We start from the raw sequence: 20,314 nt of genomic DNA, 5'->3' as shown, positions 1-20,314 counted from the left end.
AGTACAAGGATTTTTAAGATCATTAGTAACACGACCGTTTAAACCATATAGTTCTACAGACATATTTAAAGTGCTGCATTTTGACATGCTGACGATGAGATATTTACTAAATCGTTTTAAGAATCGATGATGACTTCATATATTTTTTTATTGAAAATAGCATACATTTCTAAGAGGATTAATATTGAACATCGGGCTACATCCATAAAAATAGAAGTTATAATTCGCCTCTATTGACTTGGTCAACGGATATCCCCGTTACATCTACTATTCGTGTACGTGTGTGTACGGTTCTTGGTTTGTTATAAGGCAATTTGTTTTGTGGACATAATCTACTGCTTTATTATGATAGATGGATTAAAATGTATACACAGTATTCGTCTGCTTGATTGTAGTGCTAGAGATAAGCATTTTTTGTAAGATCTGTTTAGTGTGGTTCTGAGCAAAAACATTAGTTGGACAATTTATTATTATGTTTGTTGTGTCATAATAAGGGATGGGAACGAATACTGAAAATTATAATCGAATAATCGTTTTTTATTAAGTTGCTAAACTGACGGCCAATGCTTAGTCGTTGTATTACTACCACCACTGATTACACCGTGCGCGATATAATAGTCACCAGGGACAACTTTGTGTTACTATGGACAAAAAGTCTTTATAACAGAGACATATGTGTGTTAAAAAAATTCCATGCATATCTAAAAAAAATATAATACCGTATTTACCGTCACTGTGGCCCCTAAATTAGAAGCTGTAATATATATAAATAATGAAACTCAAGAAAAATATTCAGGGGAAAATTCGTGTTGACCAGTGGTATTCTTTCATTGAAGACAAAACGGTTGCTCTGTCTTTGCTGATATAAAGCGCTTAATAGTGGTACCATTATATGTGCAGGATTTGTACGGGTTTACATTTGACATAATTTGTCGCAGTAATACCCCATAAATCCAAGATTTGGCTTATAACGCAACACCTAAAATGTACACTGAAATAAAAATACATTCATAGCGATATAATTATTGTTTATTTAAATTGTGTACAAGTTAGCTATTTAAAAATGCTTTTATCACTGTGAATGGAATAAGTTGAGCGAGAATATGACACTGATTACCAAGGGACTAGTTTTCACCCAATCTCCCACATTTTGAACTCGACCGATATATCATTTGGATGAATATTCCTAGGATTTTTCCTTAAGATTGGTTCACAAATGTGGCATCAAGAGTGTACACAAGCTATTTCATATGGAATATAAAAATTGCCTTTAAGCAGGACGAATCTCATCAGTGTCCATGTATATTTAAATCCATGTCATAAATGCATGACCAAAAAGCCTAGTTCATAGCATACGTATGATTTATTTTAGTATGAAGGTATTCTCTGGACTAAAATATTATATAATTTAATTTACCACTTAACAAATTAAATTCACCAAATAATGAATTCAATAATGAATATAAGAAGTTGAATGATTTCAAATAATTTGCTTCTGTATGATCGCTTTTTCCAAAGATAAACTGAGCAATCCACACAAAATGTTGTTAGCGAACTCTGTACGAGATTTTATGTTTAAGTATTTTACTTCTTATTCATGATAAATTGATTTTTAAATTAACATTCCGCCTTAATAACTTATCATACCTATATATTCTTATTAGTTTTGAATCTTTTTGAAATATAAATTTGTTTATCAAACTGGCTTCAGACGATTTAAAGAAAATGAGCATTTTTAGCAATGCCAAATATAAGAAACCTTCATTTAACACTTTATTTAAACAATAACTTTTCCCTGCATGATTATTTTTTTAAATACCTTAGCAGAAGTGTGTTACATTGGTTGATTACATTTTGGCAATTGCTTGATTGCAATCTGGCCACAAGACCCAGACCACAATGTCAGGATGAAAAATTACACGGTTAATACATAATCTTGCACTGAATGAAAACTTGACGTGGATAATAAGCCAAAATGAAGATGACATAAAAGAACCAATAATAAAGTTCAAGCCATTATTTCTACTTTGCTGGTTAAAAAATAGAAAAAGTAATAGAGCAATTTTCTAATCTGAGAATACCATTCATTGTATTTACATGCTTAATTGTGTAACCATGCAACTTATGTGTATATATGAATAAGAAGGACATTCATGTACCGTATGTCATTCTGATTTATAGGGATTCGATTTTGAAAGTGTCAATCTTATCTTTAGTAATGCGTTAACCCTTCATACAAATAGCTTCCATATTTAACCAGGATGCAGACTAAAGAAAACGTTTCATGATTATTTTCTGTTCAATTACCAGCTGGTAATTTTAGATAAATTTCGTATGCTACGTGCGCTCTTGGTAACGAACTATGATACAATATTTATATTATTTGTTTAAACAGTAATATACTTTTTTTTGCAAAATTGTTGTATGAAATACAAACATTTCATTAAAGATGTAATTAAGTTTGCATATATGAAATGTACATTAAACATATTGTATAATAGAACGTGTACGCGCTCTTAATGCGATGTGTAATGTGTAATGCGTTGGTTTGAATACGCAAATGAAATCGAAGCACACACATACGATGTATTTATTCAGCGTATGCATTCCATAAGAAAATGATTGTGTCAAAAACTATTTCTATTCCGTGTACCAAATTTCAAATATCTTAATGAACCTTAACCAGCCGCTAAACATGAGAGATTATTAATTTATAACGTCTCCATAAGACTGAGGCTTTTGATGCAATCCAGCTTAAAATAAATGTTTAAAGTTATAGAAGAGGCAAATGTTTAAAAGCTGTAATAAAGAATCGTTCACGATATATTATTATTTTTTCTATTTCAGTATAGTTGGTCTATCGTTTCAATTAGTCATGGAAATGGGGTCTACCTTGTAAGGAAAAACGTAAATGTATTCAACGATTGTACCGATGGGCGCTTAATTTAAGCAGAAAAAAGGGATACCAAAATGCATGTTTATTGCTGAAGACATCCGAATATCATTTTGAAATAGATAATATCCTTTTTATGTGTTTACGTGTTCTTTTCGCAAATAAAATTTGTACTATTTTACATGTTTTTATTACTCATTGGATACTAAAGTTCTGTACTTGCACAATTAAGAGCAAATGAGTGTAGTGCAATATCTTGTATTGATCAATGTTTGACAAATGTGATTCTGACATATTGCATACTTTAAAGTCTTATTTTGATTTTGCCAAGGTTTCGATTAATTCAGTGAACATTCCCGTGTGTTTTTTTCAAACTGATATAACACTTTAGGAATTTGTGTTTACTTCCTGATGCTTCAGATAAACGTATGTTAACGAGTTGATATGAATGTAGGGTTAGGTAGGCTTTGTTTCGTGTTGTATGTTAGATCAGATTGACGTTTTAAGATTGCTTGTATAGAGATTTTATCTTGTGAAACTGTACAAAAGATACATAAAAACCTTCCTGGTTTCGGTTTTTTGTAAATTCCTTTTCGATAAACATAATGTCACAGTGGCTGTTTGTGTCTCTTTGGTATTGATGACAAAATAACTTCCGTAAATTGTTGTTCACTACACTTCTATTATTGTCTTACATTACATTAACCACTGTGTGCAATACTTAACAATAGCTTGCTGAAGTTCTTGTCTGATTGAAACGAAAATGAATAGTTCAATTTTAAGAGGCTCGGTCCTTGCTTACAAAAATGTATTTTGGTTGAGAATTGATTTAAATTATTTCACTATATTTTTCATTATAATTTGCACTGCCCTCATTTAAAACTGGTGATTAAATGGGAATTGACCATGACAAGAACCTCATTAACAATGCAATAATGTAACTTGCATGTATGCATTGAATTATTTTAAAATGCGCGTTGCAAATGTACACGTACATGTGACAGTGTGTCTTACATAATTGGTACGTGGCTATCTGCAAGGTCAATGGCAAACGTTTAAGTCAAAATCAAAATACAGAACGTATATGTCAGGTTAAGGAGGTAAGTCCGCCAAAACTATGACGTCTATGTGCCATTTTGTATCTATGATTACCGGAAGTAAAACGATTATGCAATAAACCTAATAAAAACACAATTCGTATTTTAAAAAATATTTCTTTATCCCATTTCAGAGAAGCGCGTTCGATTGGGTTTTTGTTTGTTTTGTCTTTTCGAGGAAGTTTTTTTCGACGTTAAAAAGTTATGACTTTTGGATGTAGGGGTTTATAAATCAAATATATGATTATATTCGAATAATCAAAATCTCTTATTCGAATATGATTGAACGATTCTCTACTATCCCGGGTATCCAACACTAACATAGTAATTTTCATGTATTGGTCATTAAAATTGTGTACTTTGAAAGCAACGGACAGTTCACGAACACACATATTCCGAAGCCCTCAACAAGATGAATGAATTAAGTAAACATCTGAATGATTGTCATAAATGAACCGAAATTAAACAATACGTTTTATTGACCTAGGTCAACCCGGTTCACTTTCGTTGGCGAACAAACAACAATTGATTTATGTATATCAGATCAATGCAAATAATTACACACGTAACGTTTTTGTGGATATAACTAACTCGAAAAACACGCTATTCAAGGAAACGTGTGAGTTTGTAAACTGACCGCCGTGATATGGCTAAAATAACGTTGAAAACGACGAAGTATCGAACTAAACAAAACACAACAAATACCACAACAAACAAACACACATGGCGTATGTCCAATATGCATAATATTGTTATTGTAATTACGTAATACAATTAATTTGACGTTAAATAACTAAATATCTTATGTATTTTGATAACCATCCATCACATGTATGTGAAATGAAAACGAATAACATATTTGTTTTTTACCATTATTTTACTTCGTTTATTATCTTTAATATGGTAATATTAACAACTGAAAAAATGTTTTATTCATAAGCTGTATAACCGCCCTTAACGTGCGTGCTCTTGCCATCGATTGCGTTTATTTCAATGTGTAGTCTTAAATTACTATTGTATGTGTGTCTGTCTGTTTTTCTGTCTGTTTGTGTCACGATACAACCAATATGTTTGTTTTTTTAATGTTAAGTATTGGGCCTCATTTGTACGCAGTTGTACATTTGTCAAGTTATGTCAATTGTCAGTGTTTTCCGGATTTTTTGTTTATAATACGGGTTTAAGCAAGTTTACGAGTTTCATATTTTTGTTAATTGTTATGTTTCTCTGTAAAGAAAGCCTTACGGGCCTCAGTAACTCACTTTCTATTATTACGATAGCAGGCGATGTGTACATGATCGATTCATGTCTAGTTGTTTGGTCAGTTTGAAAATATGTTCAGTCCGAGTTCACGAACAGCATGTTTCTAGGTTTGCGGTAAACGCTGCCGGGCGATTTCAAGAATCCATCGGCAGATGATTTGACATACACGGACATTTAGAGAAGGGCGACTAAAGTACTAGCTGCGGAGTAATTGTCTGAAACATACGGCATTTGGGTAAGTTAATTTATCTTCCTTAAAATGTTTGATACTCTTAATGGCTACGCTTGAAATAAATTGTTGTTTCATTTGAATATTTAAGAAATAATATTTTTTCTATCATGGTTTGTTGTCGAATAACCCACAGTAAGGAGTATAGATGCGTAGGAATTAAATCACGAGTGCGAAGCACGACTGATTTGATAACACGCATCTATACAACTTACTGTGGGTTATTCGACAACAAACCATCATAGAAAAATATTATTTTGATTCTAACACGATTCTGATTGATTTGGTTCAAGCTTTAGGACGTGATCTATATTTTTCAATACTCCGCCCTTCTTAGTACTAAGTTCACTATTAAGTGACGTCATTGAATTGTACAAACATATGACGTCATTTTCATTCATAAATATTTTGCAAATGACGTCACTTTTATTGAAAACAACAAGCGTAGAAACTTAATGACGTCACGTTTATTGATGCTACTGAAAAGCTGACATGCTATAAATGTTTTCTGAATTACGTTTCCTAACAAATAACATTCTTTGTAGACGTTGTTATGCCACTTTTCACCAAATATACAATTTATTGTTTCATTACATTTATATACATGCCACATATTATTTATTCGGAACTATTTTCGAAACATTAAGCTCCGCCCATAAGTTATTGCAGAATAACCCACACTTGATTTCCTTCTTTGTCTATAGAAAACAAGTCGCGTACCGTGTTAGAATGCAATTTATGCTTATAGGAATAACGTAAATGGTTGTTTGTCTGAACTATTAAATTAAAGTTCGCATTTTAACAGGTAAACGTCGAAGTCGTGTCTAATTTTTTAAAATATTTGTCAACGCGGAAACTGACATACACCCGTTTAATTATTTGCTTTTGTACATGCTCCTAGGTGTATAAGTCATTGATAATAATGACTTTGTAAATGTCTGTATCATTATCTTGTGTAGAAGCTTTATGTATCAGTTGATTGAACAAACCATACGTGTTTGATTTAATTGAATATTACACATCACGGTGGAGTATTTCATTGTTATTGCAGGTGTTAGTTGGTGTGTTGAGTATCTCTTTGTCTGTCTGACTGTTAGTCTCGTCCGTCTCGTCTTTCAAGTCTGTCTCGTCTGTCTACTTTAAAGTGGCATATCGCTGGTATTTCCCCTTAAGTAAAGATTTGCATAAAAAACATTGATAAATCTTCTTTTTTATAACTGATTTTACATGCCCGATATAATTGTGCAATGGGTCATCTTTGTTATACTATTAAAATACATTACCCATTCGAAGTACCTATTCTGAAACCATATATACCCCGAGTGCTCACGCAGGGTATATATGGTTTGATCGAATTGCACGTGGAAATGGGAAACGAATAATTCTAAATTTATTTCAATTTCATCATTTGAGGTGGGTTCTTACATCAGGATAACTTAAAACTTATTTTTTTAAATGTAGGGCTCATCTGAATATTTAAGACCGCTACCTCGCATTTTAGCAAATTGCACGTTACCTGCAAGTGTATTGGAGACTTTCCCAACGCAGCACTTTTCAAACTTTAATATTTGTATTTAAATATAGGATTTTCATTTAAAATTGTAGATGTGATTATTTGACTACCTTTTGTACAAGCTTACGATAAAATAATACATCAATGACAATCGGACGCTTTATAGCGTGAGGTCGGTAGCATGCAAATTGCCAAAATGCGCAGTACCGCTTCTGAATATTCATATGAGCCATAATGTGCTAAAGTTAGTTTTATAGTAATATACAGATGTGAAACACCAGCTGCTGCAGCAGTATGCCATTCTTTTTATATAATTGCGTGGTCCTTTATTTAAGGCAAGTGACCAATTGCCAAAACAGCACGGCACAATACAAAACAACATACACACATAGTTGAATAAAGCTGGTATCACCGCTTTGTTACGGTCAATGCAAAGCACTGGGGATTTACACCGGCTTTAGAGCGCTTAACCTTAACCCTTAACAAATTTAAAAAATCACTGAAAAAGTCAAATTCTCAGAATCGTACATCGTAAAATAATAATGTAAAAAGTATAACGCATTAACTTAATTACCGACCTGATAATTTAAGGATTGTATCGTTATCATTCACTGAATATAGTCACATGATCACATGTGCAATTTTAAATCAAAATCGTAACTCCTTACTGATATTCAAGTTTGAATAGTGTTTCGTTCGAAAATTCTTAAAGTGTATCATTGTGTTCATGTTTGTTTGTAAATGTAAACTTGAGTTACACACATTGAAACTGATTGTGCAAGCACAAAGCGAGGATCGGTGCTATTCTTCAACATTTTTAACACACGTGTTTATGAATGCGCATTTTTATGAAATTGTGTACATAAACCAATCTTAAGATACCGTCAAACTTAAACAGAACGTCAATGAAATAAAGTTACAGTGTAAAGCTATGATACAAAAATATCTATCGAAAAAGAGGCAGATTCTATTGTTTACATGTTGATTTTTAAAAAAGCTTTCGAATCCATAAACCATTTTAAATTGTGTAAATGTCTTGAAAAAAGGCTTATATGGTAAACGTCTGAATGTTCTAAACTCTATGTATAAGAACTTAAATTTCTGCGAAAAAGTGCAAAAGAATTATACATGCTCAACTTATTATTACACACTCGGTTGAGCACGCGGTTTGCGATTGGTTCTCTTGTTACATCGGATCAAACCAGGAAACAAAACAAGGAGATCAATATTCGCCTTCTTTATTGACAATGTATCTACCTTTCTGCGTGAAAGTATCTGTTTAATATCGCCAAACATTACCGTAATATACCTTAATTTGTATATATATGTTCTAAATATATTAACATCTTTGACATACTTCTGCTAGCGACTAAACATAGAAAAACAATTATTGACATTTAAATAAGCTCATACGATTACTGATACATCTATGTTTGTTTTATGTGTTACTAAAATGTATAAATAAAAAATATGGATGATATAACATTTTGTTTGTTTGCTTACAAACTAATTTTATGCAGTTTAGACTGTTATTTCTGAAATGCTACACAGTTACTCGTTTCTAAGTGGTAACTAAGCGACACTACTTTGTCAAAGGAAATCAAAATTCTTTGAGATACCTGTATTTATGACATACTTCAATTGCAAAACAACGCTTTCCTTCAGTTCCACATATTTATGCATTGATAATCAAAATTGATTTGACAAATCACATTTTGTTATGTTTAATCATATTATGCTAGAATCAATGAATTTAGCTAGATTTATTTTAATTGAGACATAAATGAAACAACCTGTTTCCTGGGTAGGACCAGTGCTTGGCGTCTTAAGGGTCATCAAAAGAACACGCCCTCTTAAGGGATCAATACCAAGACACCACAGTCGCTAACATACACCGTATCCACTGAACCAGCTTTAAATAACATAGGCTAAAAAAGCACACACGAGAAAAGATCTTAAAGCTTGATTGATGTAAAACACTTTTGTCATCAAGCAAAACAATATAATTTGATTTTTTGGATGCGTTACTTTTTTATTTAAAGTCTTGTAATGTTTTGTACACAATAAATTCCATATATTTATTACAATACATGGTAATCAAATATTTAAGCTTTTTCCCGTAAATTAGGTACCACCTATTATCATATTAGTGCAATACGACAACTTTGAAATGCACATACAGATATTCCCCGCGGTGTTTATATACGCGATTTGTCGTAGTTTGACACTTTTAAATCCACGTTTTGGCTAATATCTCTTCACTTAAAAGGTAAACTTAATATTTACAGCGTTCAGTTATTAATAAGTAATTTGTCACTGAAATTCTTTACGTAATTTCTATTTATAGAATGATTAGAAGTAGATAACTTCATCGCGGACGGAAGTAGTTAAACGAAGTTATTAGATCGGGGAAATTTTCATTCGTGTACATTTGTTTCGTAAGTAGATTAAATGTTATCTCTTACCTTTATTATCGTATTTAGAAATGTGTCATATTATATGAAATAACCATTGACTTATATCAACTGCGCAGTATATTGCTAACCCATCGCATAACTTTACTAATTTGTTCGAAGGTTTTTGAAATCGAAAGTGCATGCATTTTAATAATGAATAATAAACAACATATCCTATGTTTCTTTTGTCCAAGCTGAATGGGAATTTTTATACAATTTAATTGGTCGTATCATGTATTTGATTACACATGCATTTAATATAAAAACTATGTCAGATACAATATAGTCAAATGTACCTTGAAATCGAAAGTGCAAAACATTTTAATATTGATACAAATTACATTACCCTCAAACTAGTCAAGTCAAGTTAAGTCAATTTGTAAACAAAGGCCTACGGCCCAAAAAAGTTTTATCCTATTACCAGATGAAAATCGATAGTATAACAAAGACCGTATACACATGAGCATTATACTGTCGCTATTTTTAGATCAGATTTGGGTTTTTCCAAAATATTGTGAATATGTTTTTGTCAACTACGGAAAGATAAAATTGTCAAAAAATAAAATATTTGATAATTATTAATGGAAAAGGGGAGGAAATAATAGGATAAAAAGAATATTATGCGAATTTTTGATAAAGATCAAGTTTATCGTGCTCGGCTCGAGCCATGGTAGCGCACGGCAAGCCTCGCGCTACCCTGGTTCTAAGCCTCGCATGATAAACTTGATCTTTATCTAAAACTCACATAATATTCTATATATACATTAACATTATTATTAGATCATAACATAGTTGTCAAGGTATTATAGAATTTTGATTTCGTTCCTAGAATGCCAGATTGTTTTCGTGATGTTTTGATCAGCATTTGATTGAGAATACGTGTGCATATGCGTTATGCGTATTTACTGATTCCTGTGAATATTGGTGCACTTTGATATTATATGTTTAATGTTTATGAATACCACGTGCGTACTGTTTTTTCCTATTTCAATGACCTCTAGACGGTTTATTTTCATTAACAATATCAATTTATTTCCATGCCTATAAATCATTGTTCATATATAAGTTTACTCTGTGTATCATGTCAATGTTTACTGTGCTGATCGCTAAGTCTACTCTGTGTATCATGTCAATGTTTACTGTGCTGATCGCTACGTTTACTCTGTGTATCATGTCAATGTTTACTGTGCTGATCGCTAAGTTTACTCTGTGTATCATGTCAATGTTTACTGTGCTGATCGCTAAGTTTACTCTGTGTATCATGTCAATGTTTACTGTGCTGATCGCTAAGTTTACTCTGTGTATCATGTCAATGTTTACTGTGCTGATCGCTAAGTTTACTCTGTGTATCATGCCAATGTTTACTATGCTGATCGCTACGTTTACTCTGTGTATCATGTCAATGTTTTCTGTGCTGATCGCTAAGTTTACTCTGTGTATCATGTCAATGTTTACTGTGCTGATCGCTACGTTTACTCTGTGTATCATGTCAATGTTTACTGTGCTGACCGCTAAGTTTACTCTGTGTATCATGTCAATGTTTACTGTGCTGATCGCTACGTTTACTCTGTGTATCATGTCAATGTTTACTGTGCTGATCGCTAAGTTTACTCTGTGTATCATGTCAATGTTTACTGTGCTGATCGCTACGTTTACTCTGTGTATCATGTCAATGTTTTCTGTGCTGATCGCTAAGTTTACTCTGTGTATTATGTCAATGTTTACTGTGCTGATCGCTATGTTTACTCTGTGTAGCATGTCAATGTTTACTGTGCTGACCGCTAAGTTTACTCTGTGTATCATGTCAATGTTTACTGTGCTGATCGCTAAGTTTACTCTGTGTATCATGTCAATGTTTACTGTGCTGATCGCTAAGTTTACTCTGTGTATCATGTCAATGTTTACTGTGCTGATCGCTAAGTTTACTCTGTGTATCATGTCAATGTTTACTGTGCTGATCGCTAAGTTTACTCTGTGTATCATGTCAATGTTTACTGTGCTGATCGCTAAGTTTACTTTGTGTATCATGTCAATGTTTACTGTGCTGATCGCTAAGTTTACTCTGTGTATCATGTCAATGTTTACTGTGCTGATCGCTAAGTTTACTCTGTGTATCATGTCAATGTTTACTGTGCTGATCGCTAAGTTTACTCTGTGTATCATGTCAATGTTTACTGTGCTGATCGCTAAGTTTACTCTGTGTATCACTATCATGTCAATGTTTACTGTGCTGATCGCTAAAGAAGTGCACTTATTGTACTACGTATACACAATTTTATTACACTTATGCTTTTGTTGAGCTGAACAAATAAATTGTGTCTTATTATTTGTTCAGCTCTTCGTGTATTTGGAGGAAATGAAGTTATATATGTCTAGAACATGCTTATAAAAATACATAAGGGTTGTGTAAATATAGAATGTACATAATTCAGTTATTTATATTTCTTAGATCTTGGCATCGTTGGTTTAAACATATTCACACACACGCACATAAACATGATATTCACAATCCAGATATCGAACTTAGTTTGCAGAACAATTATTGCATATTCTGTTATCTTTTTATACATTATTGCGTCTCCCCAGTTCGATTTGTAAATTGTGATTGAGGCTCGGAATTTCAAAAGCGCAATCTTTTATTTGGTGCTAAATCAATAGATAAGTACATTTCTGTGTAATGTAGGCTTTTGTATGTTTATAATGATGACATCGACTCTTGTTTAAAACGTCGTCGGCCCATTTTTGCGTGCAGCAATCAATAACGCGTTGCTTAAAAGATTATTTTAATAATTTGCATCACCACCTGCAACATCTTGACGTGATCCAAGCTTATCCATGTCCGCATATGAACAATATAGTTCTTGTTCAGATGTCCAGCAGATTCTCACAGCGTCATCTAGTGATTTTAACAATCAATAACGAAGCTCGGGCATTCGTAAATGGTTTCACCAATAACTACCAGGTTCATTGATACGAACAGGACTTCATTGTCTTGACTCGTTTGATGAAACACCATTATATTACAGTTAAAGTTGAAACTGACCTAGTTTTCAAGTGTTTAACTTTCTTCACAGAAATGATATACTTATCTAGGTACTTATGATACGAAACATTAAGCTCCGCCCATAAGTTATTGCAGAATAACCCACACTTGATTTCCTTCTTTGTCTATAGAAAACAAGTCGCGTACCGTGTTAGAATGCAATTTATGCTTATAGGAATAACGTAAATGGTTGTTTGTCTGAACTATTAAATTAAAGTTCGCATTTTAACAGGTAAACGTCGAAGTCGTGTCTAATTTTTTAAAATATTTGTCAACGCGGAAACTGACATACACCCGTTTAATTATTTGCTTTTGTACATGCTCCTAGGTGTATAAGTCATTGATAATAATGACTTTGTAAATGTCTGTATCATTATCTTGTGTAGAAGCTTTATGTATCAGTTGATTGAACAAACCATACGTGTTTGATTTAATTGAATATTACACATCACGGTGGAGTATTTCATTGTTATTGCAGGTGTTAGTTGGTGTGTTGAGTATCTCTTTGTCTGTCTGACGGTTAGTCTCGTCCGTCTCGTCTTTCAAGTCTGTCTCGTCTGTCTACTTTAAAGTGGCATATCGCTGGTATTTCCCCTTAAGTAAAGATTTGCATAAAAACATTGATAAATCTTCTTTTTTATAACTGATTTTACATGCCCGATATAATTGTGCAATGGGTCATCTTTGTTATACTATTAAAATACATTACCCATTCGAAGTACCTATTCTGAAACCATATATACCCCGAGTGCTCACGCAGGGTATATATGGTTTGATCGAATTGCACGTGGAAATGGGAAACGAATAATTCTAAATTTATTTCAATTTCATCATTTGAGGTGGGTTCTTACATCAGGATAACTTAAAACTTATTTTTTTAAATGTAGGGCTCATCTGAATATTTAAGACCGCTACCTCGCATTTTAGCAAATTGCACGTTACCTGCAAGTGTATTGGAGACTTTCCCAACGCAGCACTTTTCAAACTTTAATATTTGTATTTAAATATAGGATTTTCATTTAAAATTGTAGATGTGATTATTTGACTACCTTTTGTACAAGCTTACGATAAAATAATACATCAATGACAATCGGACGCTTTATAGCGTGAGGTCGGTAGCATGCAAATTGCCAAATGCGCAGTACCGCTTCTGAATATTCATATGAGCCATAATGTGCTAAAGTTAGTTTTTATAGTAATATACAGATGTGAAACACCAGCTGCTGCAGCAGTATGCCATTCTTTTTATATAATTGCGTGGTCCTTTATTTAAGGCAAGTGACCAATTGCCAAAACAGCACGGCACAATACAAAACAACATACACACATAGTTGAATAAAGCTGGTATCACCGCTTTGTTACGGTCAATGCAAAGCACTGGGGATTTACACCGGCTTTAGAGCGCTTAACCTTAACCCTTAACAAATTTAAAAAATCACTGAAAAAGTCAAATTCTCAGAATCGTACATCGTAAAATAATAATGTAAAAAGTATAACGCATTAACTTAATTACCGACCTGATAATTTAAGGATTGTATCGTTATCATTCACTGAATATAGTCACATGATCACATGTGCAATTTTAAATCAAAATCGTAACTCCTTACTGATATTCAAGTTTGAATAGTGTTTCGTTCGAAAATTCTTAAAGTGTATCATTGTGTTCATGTTTGTTTGTAAATGTAAACTTGAGTTACACACATTGAAACTGATTGTGCAAGCACAAAGCGAGGATCGGTGCTATTCTTCAACATTTTTAACACACGTGTTTATGAATGCGCATTTTTATGAAATTGTGTACATAAACCAATCTTAAGATACCGTCAAACTTAAACAGAACGTCAATGAAATAAAGTTACAGTGTAAAGCTATGATACAAAAATATCTATCGAAAAAGAGGCAGATTCTATTGTTTACATGTTGATTTTTAAAAAAGCTTTCGAATCCATAAACCATTTTAAATTGTGTAAATGTCTTGAAAAAAGGCTTATATGGTAAACGTCCTGAATGTTCTAAACTCTATGTATAAGAACTTAAATTTCTGCGAAAAAGTGCAAAAGAATTATACATGCTCAACTTATTATTACACACTCGGTTGAGCACGCGGTTTGCGATTGGTTCTCTTGTTACATCGGATCAAACCAGGAAACAAAACAAGGAGATCAATATTCGCCTTCTTTATTGACAATGTATCTACCTTTCTGCGTGAAAGTATCTGTTTAATATCGCCAAACATTACCGTAATATACCTTAATTTGTATATATATGTTCTAAATATATTAACATCTTTGACATACTTCTGCTAGCGACTAAACATAGAAAAACAATTATTGACAATTAAATAAGCTCATACGATTACTGATACATCTATGTTTGTTTTATGTGTTACTAAAATGTATAAATAAAAAATATGGATGATATAACATTTTGTTTGTTTGCTTACAAACTAATTTTATGCAGTTTAGACTGTTATTTCTGAAATGCTACACAGTTACTCGTTTCTAAGTGGTAACTAAGCGACACTACTTTGTCAAAGGAAATCAAAATTCTTTGAGATACCTGTATTTATGACATACTTCAATTGCAAAACAACGCTTTCCTTCAGTTCCACATATTTATGCATTGATAATCAAAATTGATTTGACAAATCACATTTTGTTATGTTTAATCATATTATGCTAGAATCAATGAATTTAGCTAGATTTATTTTAATTGAGACATAAATGAAACAACCTGTTTCCTGGGTAGGACCAGTGCTTGGCGTCTTAAGGGTCATCAAAAGAACACGCCCTCTTAAGGGATCAATACCAAGACACCACAGTCGCTAACATACACCGTATCCACTGAACCAGCTTTAAATAACATAGGCTAAAAAAGCACACACGAGAAAAGATCTTAAAGCTTGATTGATGTAAAACACTTTTGTCATCAAGCAAAACAATATAATTTGATTTTTTGGATGCGTTACTTTTTTATTTAAAGTCTTGTAATGTTTTGTACACAATAAATTCCATATATTTATTACAATACATGGTAATCAAATATTTAAGCTTTTTCCCCGTAAATTAGGTACCACCTATTATCATATTAGTGCAATACGACAACTTTGAAATGCACATACAGATATTCCCCGCGGTGTTTATATACGCGATTTAGTCGTAGTTTGACACTTTTAAATCCACGTTTTGGCTAATATCTCTTCACTTAAAAGGTAAACTTAATATTTACAGCGTTCAGTTATTAATAAGTAATTTGTCACTGAAATTCTTTACGTAATTTCTATTTATAGAATGATTAGAAGTAGATAACTTCATCGCGGACGGAAGTAGTTAAACGAAGTTATTAGATCGGGGAAATTTTCATTCGTGTACATTTGTTTCGTAAGTAGATTAAATGTTATCTCTTACCTTTATTATCGTATTTAGAAATGTGTCATATTATATGAAATAACCATTGACTTATATCAACTGCGCAGTATATTGCTAACCCATCGCATAACTTTACTAATTTGTTCGAAGGTTTTTGAAATCGAAAGTGCATGCATTTTAATAATGAATAATAAACAACATATCCTATGTTTCTTTTGTCCAAGCTGAATGGGAATTTTTATACAATTTAATTGGTCGTATCATGTATTTGATTACACATGCATTTAATATAAAAACTATGTCAGATACAATATAGTCAAATGTACCTTGAAATCGAAAGTGCAAAACATTTTAATATTGATACAAATTACATTACCCTCAAACTAGTCAAGTCAAGTTAAGTCAATTTGTAAACAAAGGCCTACGGCCCAAAAAAGTTTTATCCTATTACCAGATGAAAATCGATAGTATAACAAAGACCGTATACACATGAGCATTATACTGTCGCTATTTTTAGATCAGATTTGGGTTTTTCCAAAATATTGTGAATATGTTTTTGTCAACTACGGAAAGATAAAATTGTCAAAAAATAAAATATTTGATAATTATTAATGGAAAAGGGGAGGAAATAATAGGATAAAAAGAATATTATGCGAATTTTTGATAAAGATCAAGTTTATCGTGCTCGGCTCGAGCCATGGTAGCGCACGGCAAGCCTCGCGCTACCCTGGTTCTAAGCCTCGCATGATAAACTTGATCTTTATCTAAAACTCACATAATATTCTATATATACATTAACATTATTATTAGATCATAACATAGTTGTCAAGGTATTATAGAATTTTGATTTCGTTCCTAGAATGCCAGATTGTTTTCGTGATGTTTTGATCAGCATTTGATTGAGAATACGTGTGCATATGCGTTATGCGTATTTACTGATTCCTGTGAATATTGGTGCACTTTGATATTATATGTTTAATGTTTATGAATACCACGTGCGTACTGTTTTTTCCTATTTCAATGACCTCTAGACGGTTTATTTTCATTAACAATATCAATTTATTTCCATGCCTATAAATCATTGTTCATATATAAGTTTACTCTGTGTATCATGTCAATGTTTACTGTGCTGATCGCTAAGTCTACTCTGTGTATCATGTCAATGTTTACTGTGCTGATCGCTACGTTTACTCTGTGTATCATGTCAATGTTTACTGTGCTGATCGCTAAGTTTACTCTGTGTATCATGTCAATGTTTACTGTGCTGATCGCTAAGTTTACTCTGTGTATCATGTCAATGTTTACTGTGCTGATCGCTAAGTTTACTCTGTGTATCATGTCAATGTTTACTGTGCTGATCGCTAAGTTTACTCTGTGTATCATGCCAATGTTTACTATGCTGATCGCTACGTTTACTCTGTGTATCATGTCAATGTTTTCTGTGCTGATCGCTAAGTTTACTCTGTGTATCATGTCAATGTTTACTGTGCTGATCGCTACGTTTACTCTGTGTATCATGTCAATGTTTACTGTGCTGACCGCTAAGTTTACTCTGTGTATCATGTCAATGTTTACTGTGCTGATCGCTACGTTTACTCTGTGTATCATGTCAATGTTTACTGTGCTGATCGCTAAGTTTACTCTGTGTATCATGTCAATGTTTACTGTGCTGATCGCTACGTTTACTCTGTGTATCATGTCAATGTTTTCTGTGCTGATCGCTAAGTTTACTCTGTGTATTATGTCAATGTTTACTGTGCTGATCGCTATGTTTACTCTGTGTAGCATGTCAATGTTTACTGTGCTGACCGCTAAGTTTACTCTGTGTATCATGTCAATGTTTACTGTGCTGATCGCTAAGTTTACTCTGTGTATCATGTCAATGTTTACTGTGCTGATCGCTAAGTTTACTCTGTGTATCATGTCAATGTTTACTGTGCTGATCGCTAAGTTTACTCTGTGTATCATGTCAATGTTTACTGTGCTGATCGCTAAGTTTACTCTGTGTATCATGTCAATGTTTACTGTGCTGATCGCTAAGTTTACTTTGTGTATCATGTCAATGTTTACTGTGCTGATCGCTAAGTTTACTCTGTGTATCATGTCAATGTTTACTGTGCTGATCGCTAAGTTTACTCTGTGTATCATGTCAATGTTTACTGTGCTGATCGCTAAGTTTACTCTGTGTATCATGTCAATGTTTACTGTGCTGATCGCTAAGTTTACTCTGTGTATCACTATCATGTCAATGTTTACTGTGCTGATCGCTAAAGAAGTGCACTTATTGTACTACGTATACACAATTTTATTACACTTATGCTTTTGTTGAGCTGAACAAATAAATTGTGTCTTATTATTTGTTCAGCTCTTCGTGTATTTGGAGGAAATGAAGTTATATATGTCTAGAACATGCTTATAAAAATACATAAGGGTTGTGTAAATATAGAATGTACATAATTCAGTTATTTATATTTCTTAGATCTTGGCATCGTTGGTTTAAACATATTCACACACACGCACATAAACATGATATTCACAATCCAGATATCGAACTTAGTTTGCAGAACAATTATTGCATATTCTGTTATCTTTTTATACATTATTGCGTCTCCCCAGTTCGATTTGTAAATTGTGATTGAGGCTCGGAATTTCAAAAGCGCAATCTTTTATTTGGTGCTAAATCAATAGATAAGTACATTTCTGTGTAATGTAGGCTTTTGTATGTTTATAATGATGACATCGACTCTTGTTTAAAACGTCGTCGGCCCATTTTTGCGTGCAGCAATCAATAACGCGTTGCTTAAAAGATTATTTTAATAATTTGCATCACCACCTGCAACATCTTGACGTATCCAAGCTTATCCATGTCCGCATATGAACAATATAGTTCTTGTTCAGATGTCCAGCAGATTCTCACAGCGTCATCTAGTGATTTTAACAATCAATAACGAAGCTCGGGCATTCGTAAATGGTTTCACCAATAACTACCAGGTTCATTGATACGAACAGGACTTCATTGTCTTGACTCGTTTGATGAAACACCATTATATTACAGTTAAAGTTGAAACTGACCTAGTTTTCAAGTGTTTAACTTTCTTCACAGAAATGATATACTTATCTAGGTACTTATGATACAAAAATCGAACTACAACATGTACTATTTTACACCACACTCATCAAACACTATTTTTTAACGCAACCAGGTGCATATAAACCCATCGTGTACAGAGTAGTATCTAAGACTTTTAAATGTTAAGTTCATGTGCATATATATTATTAAGTGCTTCATAAGATGTTATGCGACATTAGGATTAAAGGATCAAACTTGCTGTTATGCTAATGTTTTATGAGAGTTTATAAGAACGTAAACTCTGAAAAAAAAAACATTAAAACAATAATATATATTGTTACCTTTCATTTTTGCCTTTTTCAATCTAACCACATCTTTTACAATTAAAACATATATATATACTTCCAGCATTTTACAAATGGCAGAAGGAGGCGTCGGATGTACAGAGTCAGAGTCTGGATACAGCAGCCTGTACAGTCGTCACTCTCGGGTAAGTCAGAGATTAGAAGCATTTGCAGGCACAGCAGCCTGTACAGTCGTCACTCTCGGGTAAGTCTGAGACTATAAGCATTTGCAGGCACCGCAGCATGTACAGTCGTAACTCTCGGGTAGGTCTGAGACGGAAAACATTTGTAGGCACAGCAGCCTGTACAGTCGTCACTCTCGGGTAAGTCTGAGACTGAAAGCATTTGCAAGCACAGCAGCCTGTACAGGCGTCACTCTCAGGTAAGTCTGAGACTGAAAGCATTTGTAGGCACAGCAGCCTGTGCAGTCGTCACTCTCGGGTACGTCTGAGACTGAAAGCATTTGTAGGCACAGCAGCCTGTACAGTCGTCACTCTCGGGTAAGTCTGAGACTGAAAGCATTTGCAGGCACAGCAGCTTGTACAGTCGTCACTCTCGGGTAAGTCAGAGACTGAAAGCATTTGTAGGCACAGCAGCCTGTACAGTCCTCACTCTCGGGTAAGTCAGAGACTGAAAGCATTTGTAGGCACCGCAGCCTGTACAGTCGTCACTCTCGGGTAAGTCAGAGACTGAAAGCATTTGTAGGCACAGCAGCCTGTGCAGTCGTCACTCTCAGATAAGTCTTTGACTGAAAGCATTTGTAGGCACAGCAGCCTGTGCAGTCATCACTCTCGGGTAAGTCTGAGATTGGAAGCATTTGTAGGCACAGCAGCCTGTACAGTCGTCACTCTCGGGTAATTCAGAGACTGAAAGCATTTCTAGGCACATCAGCCTGTGCAGTAATCACTCTCGGGTAAGTCTGAGACTGGAAGCATTTGTATGCACAGCAGCATGTACAGTCGTCACTCTCGGGTAAGTCAGAGACTGAAAGCATTTGTAGGCACAGCAGCCAGTGCAGTCATCACTATCGGGTAAGTCATA

The 20,314-nt window shown here is 33.6% G+C and overlaps 1 protein-coding gene and 1 long non-coding RNA gene across 23 annotated transcripts in view; one reads left to right on the top strand and one right to left on the bottom strand.

The window, feature by feature from the left end:
- Positions 1-20,314, top strand: part of LOC127850056 (uncharacterized) — a 263,076-nt gene that overhangs the window by 160,734 nt on the left and 82,028 nt on the right. Inside the window, exons 1-3 of one of the 22 annotated variants that reach the window (XM_052382795.1) lie at positions 9,351-9,430; positions 19,338-19,383; positions 19,726-19,773. The exons of 14 other annotated variants lie outside the window; for them this stretch is intronic. In XM_052382795.1, the coding sequence (XP_052238755.1) occupies positions 19,348-19,383; positions 19,726-19,773 (84 nt within the window). In that variant the 5' untranslated portion in view covers positions 9,351-9,430; positions 19,338-19,347. Of the gene's footprint in view, positions 1-9,350; positions 9,431-10,225; positions 10,249-15,791; positions 15,872-16,666; positions 16,690-19,337; positions 19,479-19,725; positions 19,774-20,314 lie in introns of those variants that run through there. 7 more of the 22 variants (XM_052382794.1, XM_052382798.1, XM_052382793.1 and 4 more) reach the window with 7 other exon arrangements.
- The window catches only part of LOC127850063 (uncharacterized), a 177,143-nt gene that overhangs the window by 146,321 nt on the left and 10,508 nt on the right, over positions 1-20,314 (bottom strand). The window lies entirely within an intron of this gene.

Source organism: Dreissena polymorpha, chromosome 11 (assembly GCF_020536995.1).
Source record: "Dreissena polymorpha isolate Duluth1 chromosome 11, UMN_Dpol_1.0, whole genome shotgun sequence".
Lineage (NCBI taxonomy): Eukaryota > Metazoa > Mollusca > Bivalvia > Myida > Dreissenidae > Dreissena > Dreissena polymorpha.
The sequence above is the reverse complement of the archived record's forward strand: the minus strand, read 5'-3'. Positions and strand labels throughout refer to the sequence as shown.